Here is a 13,912-nt window from a genome sequence, read left to right on the forward strand (position 1 = left end):
TTAGAATGCAGAAGTGGTGGCAATCTCTTCTGTTGTATGAGTGTCAGTGAGAGAGGATGCATGCATGGTGTGCAGAATTCTGAGTGTGTGATGCGTGCCTTTATGTTCCAGTTGTGATAGTTAGAGAGGGGCTGGGTGACTGACGTCTACTCTGTGGAGTCGTCATCATTCATTGTAATACTGTCGATGAGTTTGAAATATTCCGTGCTGTGGATGTGGGGGCACTCTGAAGAGAAAAAGATGACCTATCACCCCAAAGAAAGACATCCCTATTTTGTGATGGTAGCCAGCCGGACCAAAGTCCACAGAGAGAGATGGTGATTCAGCAGTGTGGTACTGCCACTGTCTGAGGGTCTGATTAGGCAGCTGTCTGGACTGGCAGGGCTTACGGATGCAACAAGCCCTGGATTGCTGTGCAAGCTCCTGTAGGAAGGAATGTGTGGGTGTGTGTCCAGGTGCTGGACTGTACTAAATGTGCCCATGTGAAGGACAATCTGAGCTGGTGTCAGCAGTCTGATGTGGGTCCATGTGAGGAAGACCTGCAGCTCTGCGGTATTTGATATGATATGATAAGTCATTTATAATGTGCCTGTACACAAGTGTTTCTAGGCAACAATAAGACAAGGAAGGGTAGACAAAGGGAGGACAAAACAACCGATCTTATTAAGCCTTGTGTCATTCAGATTGTGCGAGTGCGAGGGAAGAGGACAAGTGAAAAGGAGGCGGGTGGGAGAGTGCATGCAGTGGAAAGACAAGGCAAGTGCTGCCAGACACAGTAAGTGCTGCCAGGGTGGTGGCTCAAGTAAGTGCGGAGAGGCAGGGGACTGTAGGGTTGCAGATGCAGTCCCTAAGTGAGTGGGAGGCCCGGAGACATTGCAAAGGGCTACTATTTGTGCAGGAACATGGTGGCCGAGAGGTTCTGTAGGGTGGTCAGGTAACCAGTTGGCGCAGCAGACGCCAGCATCAGCGGGGGGGGAGAGAGATAGAGAATGCAGAGGCAAAAAGGAAGGTCTTGAGTTGCTTCCAGAACCTTAGGTGGTCCTGTTCAAGTTTGAGAGAGGCAGGGAGGCTGTTCCAGAGGGAGGCCGCAGCCGAGGACAGAGATCTACCCCCTACTCTCTGCCTGGAGAAGTGTATGACCCTCAGAGAGTATGAGGTGGATGAGTGGAGGGCTCGAGAAGAACGATGCTGACAGTTTTTGAAAAGTTCGCCAGAGTTGTTAAAGGCTGCAGAGAAACAGGCTTGGATGTAGGCTCTCTTCTTAGACAGGACAGAGAGTCTATATTGCTTTTGGAACAGGCGATAGTCCAGTTTCTCGGAGGATGAGCCTGATGCCTTCCACTTCCTCTCAGTCACCCTGCACTTGCGTTTAATGGTGTCAGGGGTCGGAATCATACCGAGAATTGCACTTGGATGTGGGCTTCAGACGGATCCTCATGACAGGGGCAAGGACATCAAGAGTGGTAGAGATTGAGAGATAGAGATTGGAGAGCGCTGTGTCAGAGTGCGATTCAGCCGCAGGTGAAGGAGGAGAGAAAGTAGCGACAAAAGCCTCCACTGACACACGCTTCATGGGCCGGATGACCGTGAAGGTGGGTGGCAGTGCTGTGGTCGGCTTTGCCTCTGGGACAGAGAGCGACAGGTAAGAGGAGAGAAGAAAGTGGTCAGTCCAGGAGAGAGGAGTGGTTAAAGGGTTGGAGAGAGGGATATCTGATGAGATAAGAACATCCAGAGTGGGGTGGGGGGGGTGTATCTTGTAGTCATCAGGGAGGAGAGCGTCCAAACTCGTGACAGAGCTGGCCATGAACCATGTCTCGGTGAGACCGAGGACATCCAGATCAAGTTCTTCGAGCAGTCGTTAGATGTCAGAGGAGTGTTTGATGGCAGAGCAAGAGTTAAGGGTAGTGACGTGGATCAGATTGCCACATTTGAAAGACGTCCGTGGAGGGGTACAGGCATGAGGTACTCCCTGCAGAGCTGTTGGAGGTGCCCGAGAGTGGGTAGATGAGGAGGAAGGAGATGACAGAGTAGTCAGAGAGGAAGAAGAGGGTGCCAGAGAGGTGGCAGAGGGAAGTGGAGGCAGGGCAGCCAGAAAAGCAGGGGAGGGTGCCAGAGAGGTGGCAGAAGAAGAAGGTGGCGGAGGAGCAAGAGAGGTGTAGATAGGAGTAGCAGGAGATGGAAGGAAGTTGATAAGACACAGGAAGCATCTATCGAAGAGGAGGAGATTGGGCTAGGGCCCTGGATCAAGACTGTGCCATTCAGATAGAAATTAATGATGGTCTTGGAGGAGTGGAAGTGGGCCTGAAGGGACCTCACACCAAGTGCCATCATTAATGGGAGAGGAGGAAAACGGAGAGAGAACAGAGACCATATCTGGGGTCCATAGGCCTGGAGAGGGCACAGCATAGAGGATGTCGGTGAGGGTCTGTCTGGAGGAAGCACTGGTGTAGGCATCAGTGATAGGGAGGCCTGGGTTGGAGACCAGTATGTACCTTTCAAGCTTCTTCCTGCCAGTCTTAGTGAGAGGGATAGGATAGGAGATAGAATAGCAGTTATAGAACATAGAGGAGACTGAGAGCAGCATGGAGCGGTGCGAGGCAGAGAGCAAGAGAAGGCAGCCCAAGCAAGAGGGTGTAGGGGGGGAAGCACACAAAGTGGACGGGTACAGTGAGCACAGAGAACCAAAACCACAATGCTCGCAGTTCGGGAGGGGGGCCTAACGAGAAGGAGACAGTGCAATAATGTGTGAAAATACAATAGAGACCACGGGGGAGGAAGGGCAGGCGTGAGAGAGGAAATGCAATACAGTACAGAGTATGCAGAATACAGTACAGAACACTAGTAATCCTGGGGGACATAGAGGAGTAAGAAGAGAAATGCAACAACACCACAAATATACAGTACAATAAAATAGAATAGTCACACAACAGGGAGTGTGAGAGGGGAATACACATACAGTTCAATGAACGCAAGACACCAAGGGGGATGGAAGAGAGGGGAGAAGGACCCAAGCAGATGTGGGGAATGTGCATGAGGAGACAGGCAGAGAGAGTAAGGACACGCAAGGCCAGGAGAAGTGGAGCCTGAGTTGCGGGTGGAAAGTGCACGTGGTGACGGGAAGAGAGAGGAAGGAGGCACAAGGCTGGGCGAAGCAGAGCCTGAGTTGCAGTTGCAAAGCGCACATGGAGACGTGAAGAGAGAGGAAGGATGCAAAAGGAAGGGCGAAGTGGAGCCTGAGTTGCGAGTGGAAAGCGCACATGGAGACAGAAAGAGAGGGGAAGAACGCGCAAGGCTGGGGAGTTGTGTGGAGCGCAGCAGTGCTATTCTCCCTCCCCACCCTTTCTTACCTTACGGACACGGATGGACAGTGTCCTCCGTGCTCGCAATCTCTGCCGCTACCCCTTCATAGCCAAACAACTGCGTCGCACAACACCACAGCCTTGTCCTGGGAGGGCTTTGCCGCAGACGGTCCGATCCTCAGTTCTTAAAGGCTCGGGAGCGTGGATGTTGAGTTGTGTGCTACGTTATGTCGGGCAGCGTCTCCTGCATACCTGCGTCACACAACACTGTAGCCTTGTCCTGCGAGGGCTTTGCCGCAGAGGATCCGATCTTCGTTTCTTAAAGGTTTGGGAGTGTGGATGTTGCGTGCTACGTGTCATCCAGCAGCATCTCCTGTGTATCTGCGTCACACAACACTGCAGCCTTGTCCTGCAAGGGCTTTGTTGCAGAGGGTCCGATCCTCAGTTCTTAATGGCTTTTGAGCGTGGATGTTGCATTGCATGCTATGTGTCGTCGGGCAGTGTCTCCTGCGTATCTGCGTCGCACAACACTGCAGCCTTGTCCTGCAAGGGCTTTGCCGCAGAGGGTCCGATCCTCGATTCTTAAAGGCTCGGGAGGCTGGATGTTGCATTGTGTGCTATGTGTTTTTGGGGAGCATCTCCTGCGTACCTGCGTCGCACAACACTGCAGCCTTGTCCTGCGAGGGCAGTAGTGATGCTGTTGGGTGGTGAGGCATTAGACTGGGTATTCGCTGGGCGCCATGCATGCAGGAAGGTGGGAGCCCATCCTGTATAGTGCTGTCACTGATGAGTGCGATACTGCAGCTGGAGGCCAGAGGGAGCGAATGGAGTCTATGCTGTCGAAAGTGGGATGGGTGGGATGCGAGCTAGGCCGAAGGATATGTGCCGCCAATCGGAATGCAGCAATGGCCGTGAAGTAGCAGCCTGAGGGTTGCTGGGGCTTTGACAGTTTTTGTATGCAACCGCCAGTGGAACACAGCCTAATCCTTGAAGCGTGTGATTGTGGGATCACAGAATCTAAAGAAGAAATTGAACAGGAAAGTGTGTCTCAGAGACAGCATTTCCAAACCTAAAGAAGGTGTCATTTCGGGTCTGCAGCCACGTGGACCTGGGCAACAATGTATGACTCCGTAGTTGATGGAATCAAGGATGAGCGTGCCAGGTCTGCTGTATGATGGATCCATGAAGAGGCTCATAGCCCCATACAGAAAATACAAGGCCATCTGTGGTTGGGTTTTGCCATGGTAGTATGCACCCAGGAGCACTTCTGCAGTTTTGGTAACATTGAGTTGGTGACATTGAGGTTTAACTTGTTGGTGTTCAGGTTCTTGTAATCCCTCGCCTGCTTTGTGATGCTTGTGGGGCCGAGGCAGAGAGACCTGGTCCTCTTGCTGTTATGCATACAGCACTGTCTGCTCCGTGGTCTGTGACAGGCTTCACCCTGCCTCTTTGTGGGATTCGCCACTTTGATGCAATGGTTGGATGTGCACTGATGGACCTGTCAGTCACTTAGAGAGGGGGCATGGGGTGTATCTGCTAGGGGACAAGGGGTTGCAGTTCACTGTGGTTCATCATTGTTCTCACTGTTGGGAGACTATCATTTGCATGTTTCTGAGTACAGATGCTGAGAGGATTCCACTTGTGAGTGGAGGGTAGGATCTGTTAGGTTTAAAGTTATGGGTCCTGTGAGTGTTAGCCAAGTTTTCCAGATGGGAGTCAGGATTGATCTGCTTGTGAGCAGATGATAGAGTATGGGTTTTATTTATTTAGCATTCATAAAGTGCAAACAAATGGCCTGAAGGAATCTGGGTGCTGCAGGAGACACAATAACAGAAAAGTGGTCAGACATGAGAATCACCAGAAATAGATGGTGAACTAGAAACTCAAAATAGATGGGTTTTTATGGCCTTACTGAAACAGGTCTGTAATCTCTCTCCCGAAGCTGGGAATGAAGGGAGTTCCAAAGGGAAGGTCCCAAAACAGATATGATATAATAGTTTATTTATATAGAGCCTGTACACCATATGTTTCAAAGCGCTACAAGGCAAGGCAAGGCAGGGAACAAGGGAAAATACAATGACATTCTTACAGGCCATGAACAGTAAGGATGTGAAATTAACTATCGTACACGGCCTGACGACATTTCAGATAGTGCAGGAAGGGAGGGGGAGAGTGGGAAGGAAATGGAAACAGACAAGCGACTATCGTACTAGGCCTGACGGCATTTCTGGTAGAGCCGGAGAAAAACAAAAGGTGAGAGAGAGGGGTGCGAAAGGGAGGGGAGGAAGGGGAGGAACAAAACAATCGACTTTCGTACTAGGCCTGACGACATGCCAACATTTCAGATAGTGCTGGAGGGGGGAGAGACAATTAAGGGAAGGGGGAGGAGACAGACGAGGTTGCTATCATACTAGGTCCAGGGACAATTCTGATAGAGTAAAAAGAAAGTAAGGGGAGGAGGGGAGGATATAGGAAAAGGGAGAAAGGGAGAGGAGGAGAGAACAGAGAGTAAGCAGTCAAAAAGAATGGAAACTCAAGAGGGGAGAGCAAATACAATTGTAGAAGTCAGTAGTAACACATAATGTTGCAAGCCAGGATACAAGATGAAGATGGGAACAGCATGATTCAGGGCCACCATGAGTACAAGATGCAAAGGAAGTCCAGAATGAGAGGAAACAGAAAAAGAACAACCCCCAAATGGGCTTTACAGAACCTGGGAACCTTCAACAAATTCAGAGAGGTAGACCGCAGCTGCCTGTCAGCGATATACCTAGTCAGCTTAGACTGCAAGTATTTGGCCACTGCATTACAGAATGCCTGGAAGGATAGCTCAGGGGCAACGGCATGCCTTGGAAGCAAAACGATGCGGAGCAACACGGGTTAGATCCCTGGGTGCGCACTTAGAACCCTCTGGGTATTAAGCGTGTTATAAATAACCGATCATATCATATCAATACGCAGAACCTTGAAATTAATACAGCCCTTAATTGGGAGAAAACGAAGATGACGATGAAGACTGGAGGAATGTGATCTTCTTGCAGCTCTCCGTGCCAGACACGCTGTGGCATTTTGAAGCACTTAGTTACTCATGATAGCTTGTGTTGCAAATTGTAGTCTAGAGCATGATATGACATTTCTTAGGTTTCTGTAAGTGGAGCCAGGATTCCCATAGTTAGAGTATGTCATATATTTGAACTGAGAATCTTTTTATTGTGTTTAGGGTAACAGAAGGGCTCCAAGGTATGTAGCTAGCTTTGTATTGGTGCATGGTTATGTGTGTGTGTGATGGATGCTAGGTGCCAGTTGTAGCTAATGCATGTTCGTGAGGCATGCAGGGTGGTTGTGAGGTTTGGGGAGAAGTCAGTCATATTAATTTTGGTATGCATGCTATATTGCTAGTTAGGGATCTGAGTTTGACTGAATGCTTGTGAGGCATGCATGCGCTGTTCCAGTTTGGGCATCAGAGTGTGAGTATGTGCTTGCGGGACATGCCTGCTCTGAGTGCCTGTTTGGCACCTGAAGGGAGTATGTGCTTGGTAGGCATGCATGATATGGGCCTGTTTGGGATCTGTGTGTGAGGGATTGTTTGTGGGGCACCTATCTGCACTTGTAAGGTTATGTGGGAATGATGCACATGGGTTTGCTAGTTACTGTGCCGTTGCATATTCGGATGGGAGTTTATTGTGCTTCCTAGCGAGGCATGTATGTGCATGCAAGTGGGTCATACATACTAGTGAGGCACACGTGTTTGTAGTGCATGCAATGGCAGCATGGGGGTTCTATTCTTTTTGTATTGTGCAGGTGGAGGGATGTGCCGATGGAGGGATTGTGTGGTCATCCCTGTGAAGTGGTGGTGGTGTTCATTGTGTTTGTTCAGTACCATTGTTGGGTTGATGAATGAAGAATTAGTAGTGATTGAGTCGTCCCTTGACCCTGCCAGTTTGTCTCTGGCCCCCAGCCCATCAAGATGTCAAACTACCAACTGCACCTCCTCAGAGGTATTCTTCCTTTCCTCTCCTTCCCCCAGAAGCTCACGGTCTCTAGAGCTCTGGGTCTCTCTAGGCTGGACTATTGCAACTGCCTATTTCTAAATCTGCCTGCTTCTACTCTCTGCCCTTGCAACTCATCGAGAACAGGACTGCAAGACTTATCCTTGGCCTCAAGCCCAGGGATCGTATCCTCCAACACTGAAATCTGTGCATTGGCTCCCAGTGGCTGCAAGGATTACGTTCAAGACCCTCTGCATTGTCCACAAGGCCTTCTGGGGCATGGGTCCTCAATACCTCCAACTCTCTTTGTAAATACCTTCCCACTCAAGCTTTTCACTCCTCCTCCTCCTCCAATTCCCTCAGGGTCAGTCGCTTCTCCAAGCAACTAGTTGGTGGTAGATCTCTCTCTTTGGCTGGGCCTCCCTCTGGATCAGCCTCCCTGCCTCTCTTAAACTTGAGGAGAACCATCTTCGGTTCAGGAAGCACCTCAAGACCTTCCTCTATGCTTCTGCCTTCTCTCTTCCTCTCCCACTCCTGATCTCTGTCTGCTTCTGCTCTGGGCATCTGGCTACTCTCTGATTTCGGGCCCAGATCCTGCACACCTACACAGCCTCCTTGCACCCCTTGCACTTGGGTCTGTATCTGCAAACCTACAGTCCCCTTACCTGCACTTATTTATAACTGCTGTTTGCGCTTAATTCATGCACTTGCCACCTGCTAACCGCACTAGCGGGTGTTGTTTTTTCGATCACGTGTTCATCACTATCCACTCCTCCCTTGCCACTTGCACTTGCCCCCTTCCCTCTCCTCTTCTCTTACGTGTTCTCAATGTCACTGGGCCTAGTAAGATTGTTTCTGTCCTCCCTTGTCCCTTGCCTCGTCGCACCCTGAAACACTTGTGTATGTGCACAAAATAAATAAAATATCATATCATATCAAGAGGAAGCGCTCCTGATGTGAAGCCAAACTCTTGTCCCTGTCGTCAGGTCCTGACTGTGCCTGACCCTGGACTGCAGCCAATAAAGCGTGCACAACAATGATCACGCAAACTGCAGCTGCTTATAACAAGATCCCTCAGAAGGCAATACACCTTCCTTGAGCTCAAGGCACCACCCAGTCATTGGCTTCAATAGAACGGTGACTTTAGATCGTTTTGCAAGATCTGACAGTGACTTCTTGAAAAATGAACCATGATCACTCTGCTACCTGGGACTCTATTGTTACTGAGCAGAAGTTGCTTCCCAGGGACAGAGTACAATCTATTACATTTTTCAGTCTAGACGAAAACTTGGTGTTTCCGGGTTGTCCCATGAAGCTTGATCAGGAAAGCAGGAGAGTGCCTCTGTTCTTCTGCCTTGCTTGCTTGGACCCATTTGTTTCTGAAAGAGGAATGTCCACCCTTTTCAGCTCAGTCATAGCTCGCTGCTTGGAAATCTTCTCTTTACAGATTGACTATTATTGCAGACTCGATTGCCTGTGGAAGAACAAGTCTAGGAAAGAACATGAAAACACTGAGACCATGGAGAATATGACTCGCCTTTTGCTGGAGAATGTGCTGCCGGCTCACGTCGCAGCTTACTTCCTGAACAACAATAATTTCAATGAGGTAATATACATTTTTCACCTTGTTTTAAATGACAGTTCTATTGCAACCAGTAATGTTACCCAACGACTCCATGTCACTTTTTATTCAGTTGAAATGACCCAAGACTACAACTCCATGAACTCAAGTTACAGAGTCATATAAGCCCAGGACTAGGACCTGGTGTCCCGAATAATTTGGAGCAACACTGGTAGTCAATCAGCCATTGTTGTATTGCTTATAAAGTACACATTTGCAGATGTCATGTATCATCTTAGCACAATGTTCTCCCCAAAATTATGTTGAACCATATCTGCTCAAATTTAGAACAGCAACAATATCCATTGAGAGAAATTCTTGTGTTGGTTTCTATGAGTAAGGTGTATCTACTGTCACGCCCTGTGGGGTTCTTGTGATGTATGTGAGAGGTCCTTTTGACTAGCAGGAGCAGATGTGATGCTGTGTACGGCAGTGTGGCATGATGTGGGTTGCAGTTTTGGAAGGGGACACCACATTTGCTTACCAGTTTAGCATTTTGAGTTTTTCAGTGTTGGTTTGGTATACCTGCTAGAAGGGGTGGGGGGGGGTTCTTTTTTCATATGATAATTGTAAGGACTGTCAGAGTCATTGGGGGATGCACAAATTACTGGCTCGAAGGTAGGATTTCTGGTCTTTTATTTTTACAGGATAAACGATTCAACAGAAGCTCAAATAGCAACTGAAAAGTCTTCAAAGCAAAAGTCTATCCTTCTGGAATGCCAACTCTGCTAGTCTCCAAGCTGGGTCAATCATTATGAGCTGGCTAGATGCAGGGTTTCCTGGGTCCAATACGCCCAAGGCTGGCTAGCACCAAGACCAATGCAGGGATCAAGTCCTAAATCTGCTTCTCGACGCCTCCCCTTGGCTTCCACCTGTATAGCTTCCAACTGTTGTAGGTACAACTCGAGATGGTGGTAGCTAATCCTACTACCACTCTGGTATCTAGGCCTCCTCTTCATCTTCAGCGTTGTAAAACCTGGGCCCCGCTTCCCCTGCCCTCTCTGTACTGAAAGTACCATTCCTGTCCCTGTCTTGTTCGTCCTCCCAAAGTCTGGTCCGTCTATGGTTAACCTGGCCCTCCAGATCATCCCTATTCTTGCTGCCTTCATCACCCCTCCTCCTGCTGTTACCATATCTTCCTTGCGTTCACTACTCTCTCCTGATTTGACCACCTCCTGCAGGCTCCTGACACCTCCTTCAGCCGTCATCACCTCCACCAGGTGTTCACCCCTTCCTCCTCATTATATTACCACATCCTCTAAACGCTCACTTCTTCCTCCTAGCACAACCACCTCCTGTAATGTTACCACCTACACCAGTCTTCTACCAAATCCTTCTATGAGCACCACCTCCTCCAGTTCTTTGCCTCCTCCTCCCCTGAAGTTGCTTCCTCCTCAAGTTGCCTACCACCTCCTCTGAGCTCTTTCTCCCCCTCTCTCCTCCAACATCCTCTAATGCTCCACAGTCCTTGTAGGGTACTCCAAACTACTCCCACTGCCAGCCATAACCTTCTCTAGCAACCCACACAAGTTCTTTACTGTCTTCAAACTATATTTCTGACACAGGCCACCCCTGCCTCATTGAACTAGAGCTCAGGCCTATGTGACCTCTGACTCCAACGTCATGGCCAACTACCATCCCATTGTGAACACCCTGTTCACTGGAAAATATGTTGCATAAAATGGTCACCATGCAGTTTAAGGATCACAGTGAATTGAATAACCTCTTAATTTAGCATCCATACGCATTTAGACCACCTTGATAAACAGAGTGTGCTCTACTGTATGTGCAGGAAATCCTGTTAAAGCCTAATAGTAACGCTGATGCGTTTCTCATCCTCCCAGAGTTTTCTCTTGCCTTTGCCACTTGGTACCACCAAGCCCTCTTAAACAGTCATGGGCATCAGATGCAGCACCTTAGACTGGATTACTGCTTTTTGCAAAACAGATTTGACACATTATGCAAGTTAGCCTCCTCCATCACTTGCAGAGTCCCTCACAGATCTGTGCCGGCAACATGGGTCAACACTTAAACCTATTGTAGACTTCAATGCTACCCTGACGCACACCTTCCAAATGAATGCAGATGATTTTAAAATGGCACTAAAGATGGATGGAAATAGCAGTTGCTTCGGGTGTATCTCTGCTTGTCTCTCCAGCGTATAAAGCTGGACGATTGACAATAGCTTTTGCCTCAAAGCCTCCAAATCTGCAATCCTTTTCCTGAGTGCTGCTCATCCGGATCACCTCCCTTTTATCTTTCCTCACCATAGGCTCTACTCACTGCAACTATTGTGGCAGATCAGAAGGAGACTGACTCCTTCAGGACATTTTGACAATTCTTTAATTAAAGAATAAATGTAACGCCTAACTCTCCCTATTTCTATGGGGTTGTTCCTACCTATTAAACTAAGTAAGGAGCTTGTCAGTCATAAGTGAATGGCCAAAAGGAAAGCATCCACAGTCCATAATAAGCCTAACTGGCCCTATCACTATTCTAACAGCTAAAGAGCGAAGAAAGACTCCAATCTCCTCAGCTTGCTTCTTGCAGGTTTCTTCTTCTGCTTTCTCATTAATAAGATCATTTTAAATAGTCTCCTGTGACTCCTTTAATCAGTTCATATAGTTCCTTCTAAACTGTTTTACACTCCTTTCCTTTTCCAGGGATAGGTTTCTTGAACCTTGAACCACTACTTTGTTCTTATTGGGCTGCCTTCTCCCTTTCCCAGGGTATTGATGCCCAGTATCTATAATTCTCTCATCTTCTCCTCCTTTTCTTAGTTCACAGTATTTTTTCTCTTCAGCGTTTCTGTCTTTTAACAGATATTCCAGTTTGCCCTTCTGCTCAGGCCTGGCTATCTCACTATTACTGTGTCTTAAAGTTCCTATTCCATTTGTATTAAACACTCTGCTATTCTCCTTAGGTGTTTGTTTCTTAAATTAAATGTTTCTTTCATGGTTGATTATATTAAGGCTTCTCTTGTCATCATTTGATTTTCTTATTCTCTCGCATAGATCACTGGGACGAGTATGAATAGTCCCATAACGATTTCCCTTAGGCATCCCGGGACTCCCATTTTCCCCTTTACCTGGGCTTGTCTGGCATAACATCACTGAGGCCTTTCTATGATCATGTTCTCTGCTTTTCTCTTTTTCTCTGCTTCTTGTTTCTCTCCGGCATCCCAAGCTCTGTATTATTCCTCTTTATTGATTGACAGCTTCATGGGTAACCATATGGTAGGCGGTTGGGCCCGCTAGTGGTCTTGGCGTTGTTCAAGGGACCTTCGGTCCACCACATAATCACTGCAGTCACGCAATCTCTATTGCCTTGTCTATTCTTCGTTCTTGCTGGACAATTGGCTTCCTGTGGCCTGCTCTCGACTTCACAGCAGTTTTGGAACTTGCATGCATAGATGTCTGTGGAGTCTCCTCCCCTCTCAGGTGGTGCATTGTCCTGGGGCTACCCTCGCTGACGTTCATCTCTCTCAGCCTTATCTCTTCTGTGGCGTCCCTCCCCACTTCAGTTCCTTCGTCCCAGTTAAATGGGAATTCCTTCTTAAAGAGACATAGGCATTTTCTGGTGACAATAACGAATGGTAGCATCTTTTTCCCAGTCTATTTTGCATGTCTGTCGAGGTGTCTGATATTCCCAAGTTTGCCATAACAGAATGTGGGAGTTCCTCAGAGGAACATTAGGACTTGTCCCCACAGGGGGAGTCAATCCTGGTGAGTTCTCATGTGCCTCGACTCCTAGGCAGGGAGTTGTGGAGCAAGCTCACCTTCCCAGCCTCTCAGAGGGGTGGGGGGGGACTCCCCCTTGGGGAAAAGGGACGAATTCCCTCGATTTGTCACACTATCCAGTTAAGAATTTGGGGATCACCTCAGAGGACAGTCTTTCATTCAACAAATAAATCCAGGACTTCACAAAAAAATCCCACTACCACCTCTCCTGAAACACATACTTCCTTACCTTAACATGGCTTGTAAAATAGAGGTATCCAGAGCCATGAGCCTAGCCTGACTGGACCGCTGTAGTAGCCGCCTTTACTTTGGGCTCCCCTAAAAACATATACAACTAATCCAGAACAAGGCAGCTAGTATGATCTGGGGGTGGGGGGTGTATTCCTAAAGAGCACATTATGGCAACCCTCTGAACATTCCACTGGCTCCCCAAGAAGGAAAAACAAGGTTTTCTGGAAGAAAGTTTCCTCACACCCCATGAAATAATGAAGCACTACAGCTCTGCTCGGCCCTGCATTCGATTTGCTCTATGGAAGTCATGCCCATGGTCCGGATTGAACCCTGGCAAATGCTGGTGCCACTTTATGGAATGATCTCCCCACTTCACATAGAGTGTGGAAAAACGCCTAAGTTTCAAGGAAACTCCAGAAGAACTGGCTCTTGACATCTTACGAGAGACCAGGAACCCCAGTGGTACTAGCTACTACGCACTCCCCCTAGCCCCAAGAGCAGGGCCACCTGACCCCAACCTGACCTTCCCTGTTTTTGTGCTACCATCCATGCACATGCCTTTGAGTGGAGAGTCCTTATTTTTCCCTCTGCGCTTGCCCTCACCAAGTCACTGGACTGGTGGCCACCCAGCTGCTCTTGCCTGGCTCTCTGCCTTGAATTTGCCCTTGTGCTAAGGGCCCCTTAACCACCTGCAGCACACCCTTAGCCATCTTCTGTGATGTGCACGGTCTGTCTTTATTTGATCATGCTATCTACCTCTCCCATCACTTACAAGCTTGGTTGGTCTCTGCTGATCCGATGACCCCTCCACACCAGAACCTGCAGGATTTCTAATGTCCAGCATTACTGATGAGAACTTGCCCCTATTTCTGGACACACGCCGTCAACTAATTGGAAGTCTTTGGCGATTGCTTTGCTGTCCGACATAAATGCCCAGGATTGTGAGTGATCTGTTCTGCCCTGCTCCCCACACCTAGTTCTACTTGCGGCAACACGGTTCACAGCGGATGCTTTATAAATTAACAATTAATA

General features: G+C 48.4%; 1 protein-coding gene across 4 annotated transcripts in view; it reads left to right on the top strand.

The window, feature by feature from the left end:
• ADCY7 (adenylate cyclase 7) overlaps positions 1–13,912 on the top strand; it is a 1,256,803-nt gene that overhangs the window by 1,179,537 nt on the left and 63,354 nt on the right. For all 4 annotated transcript variants that reach the window (XM_069604769.1, XM_069604771.1, XM_069604772.1 and 1 more), the window contains one exon: positions 8,736–8,894. In XM_069604769.1, the coding sequence (XP_069460870.1) occupies positions 8,736–8,894 (159 nt within the window). The remainder of the gene's footprint in view (positions 1–8,735; positions 8,895–13,912) is intronic.

The sequence above is a fragment of the Ambystoma mexicanum genome, chromosome 1p (assembly GCF_040938575.1).
Source record: "Ambystoma mexicanum isolate Mex_15411 chromosome 1p, UKY_AmexF1_1, whole genome shotgun sequence".
In the NCBI taxonomy this organism is placed as follows: Eukaryota; Metazoa; Chordata; class Amphibia; order Caudata; family Ambystomatidae; genus Ambystoma; species Ambystoma mexicanum.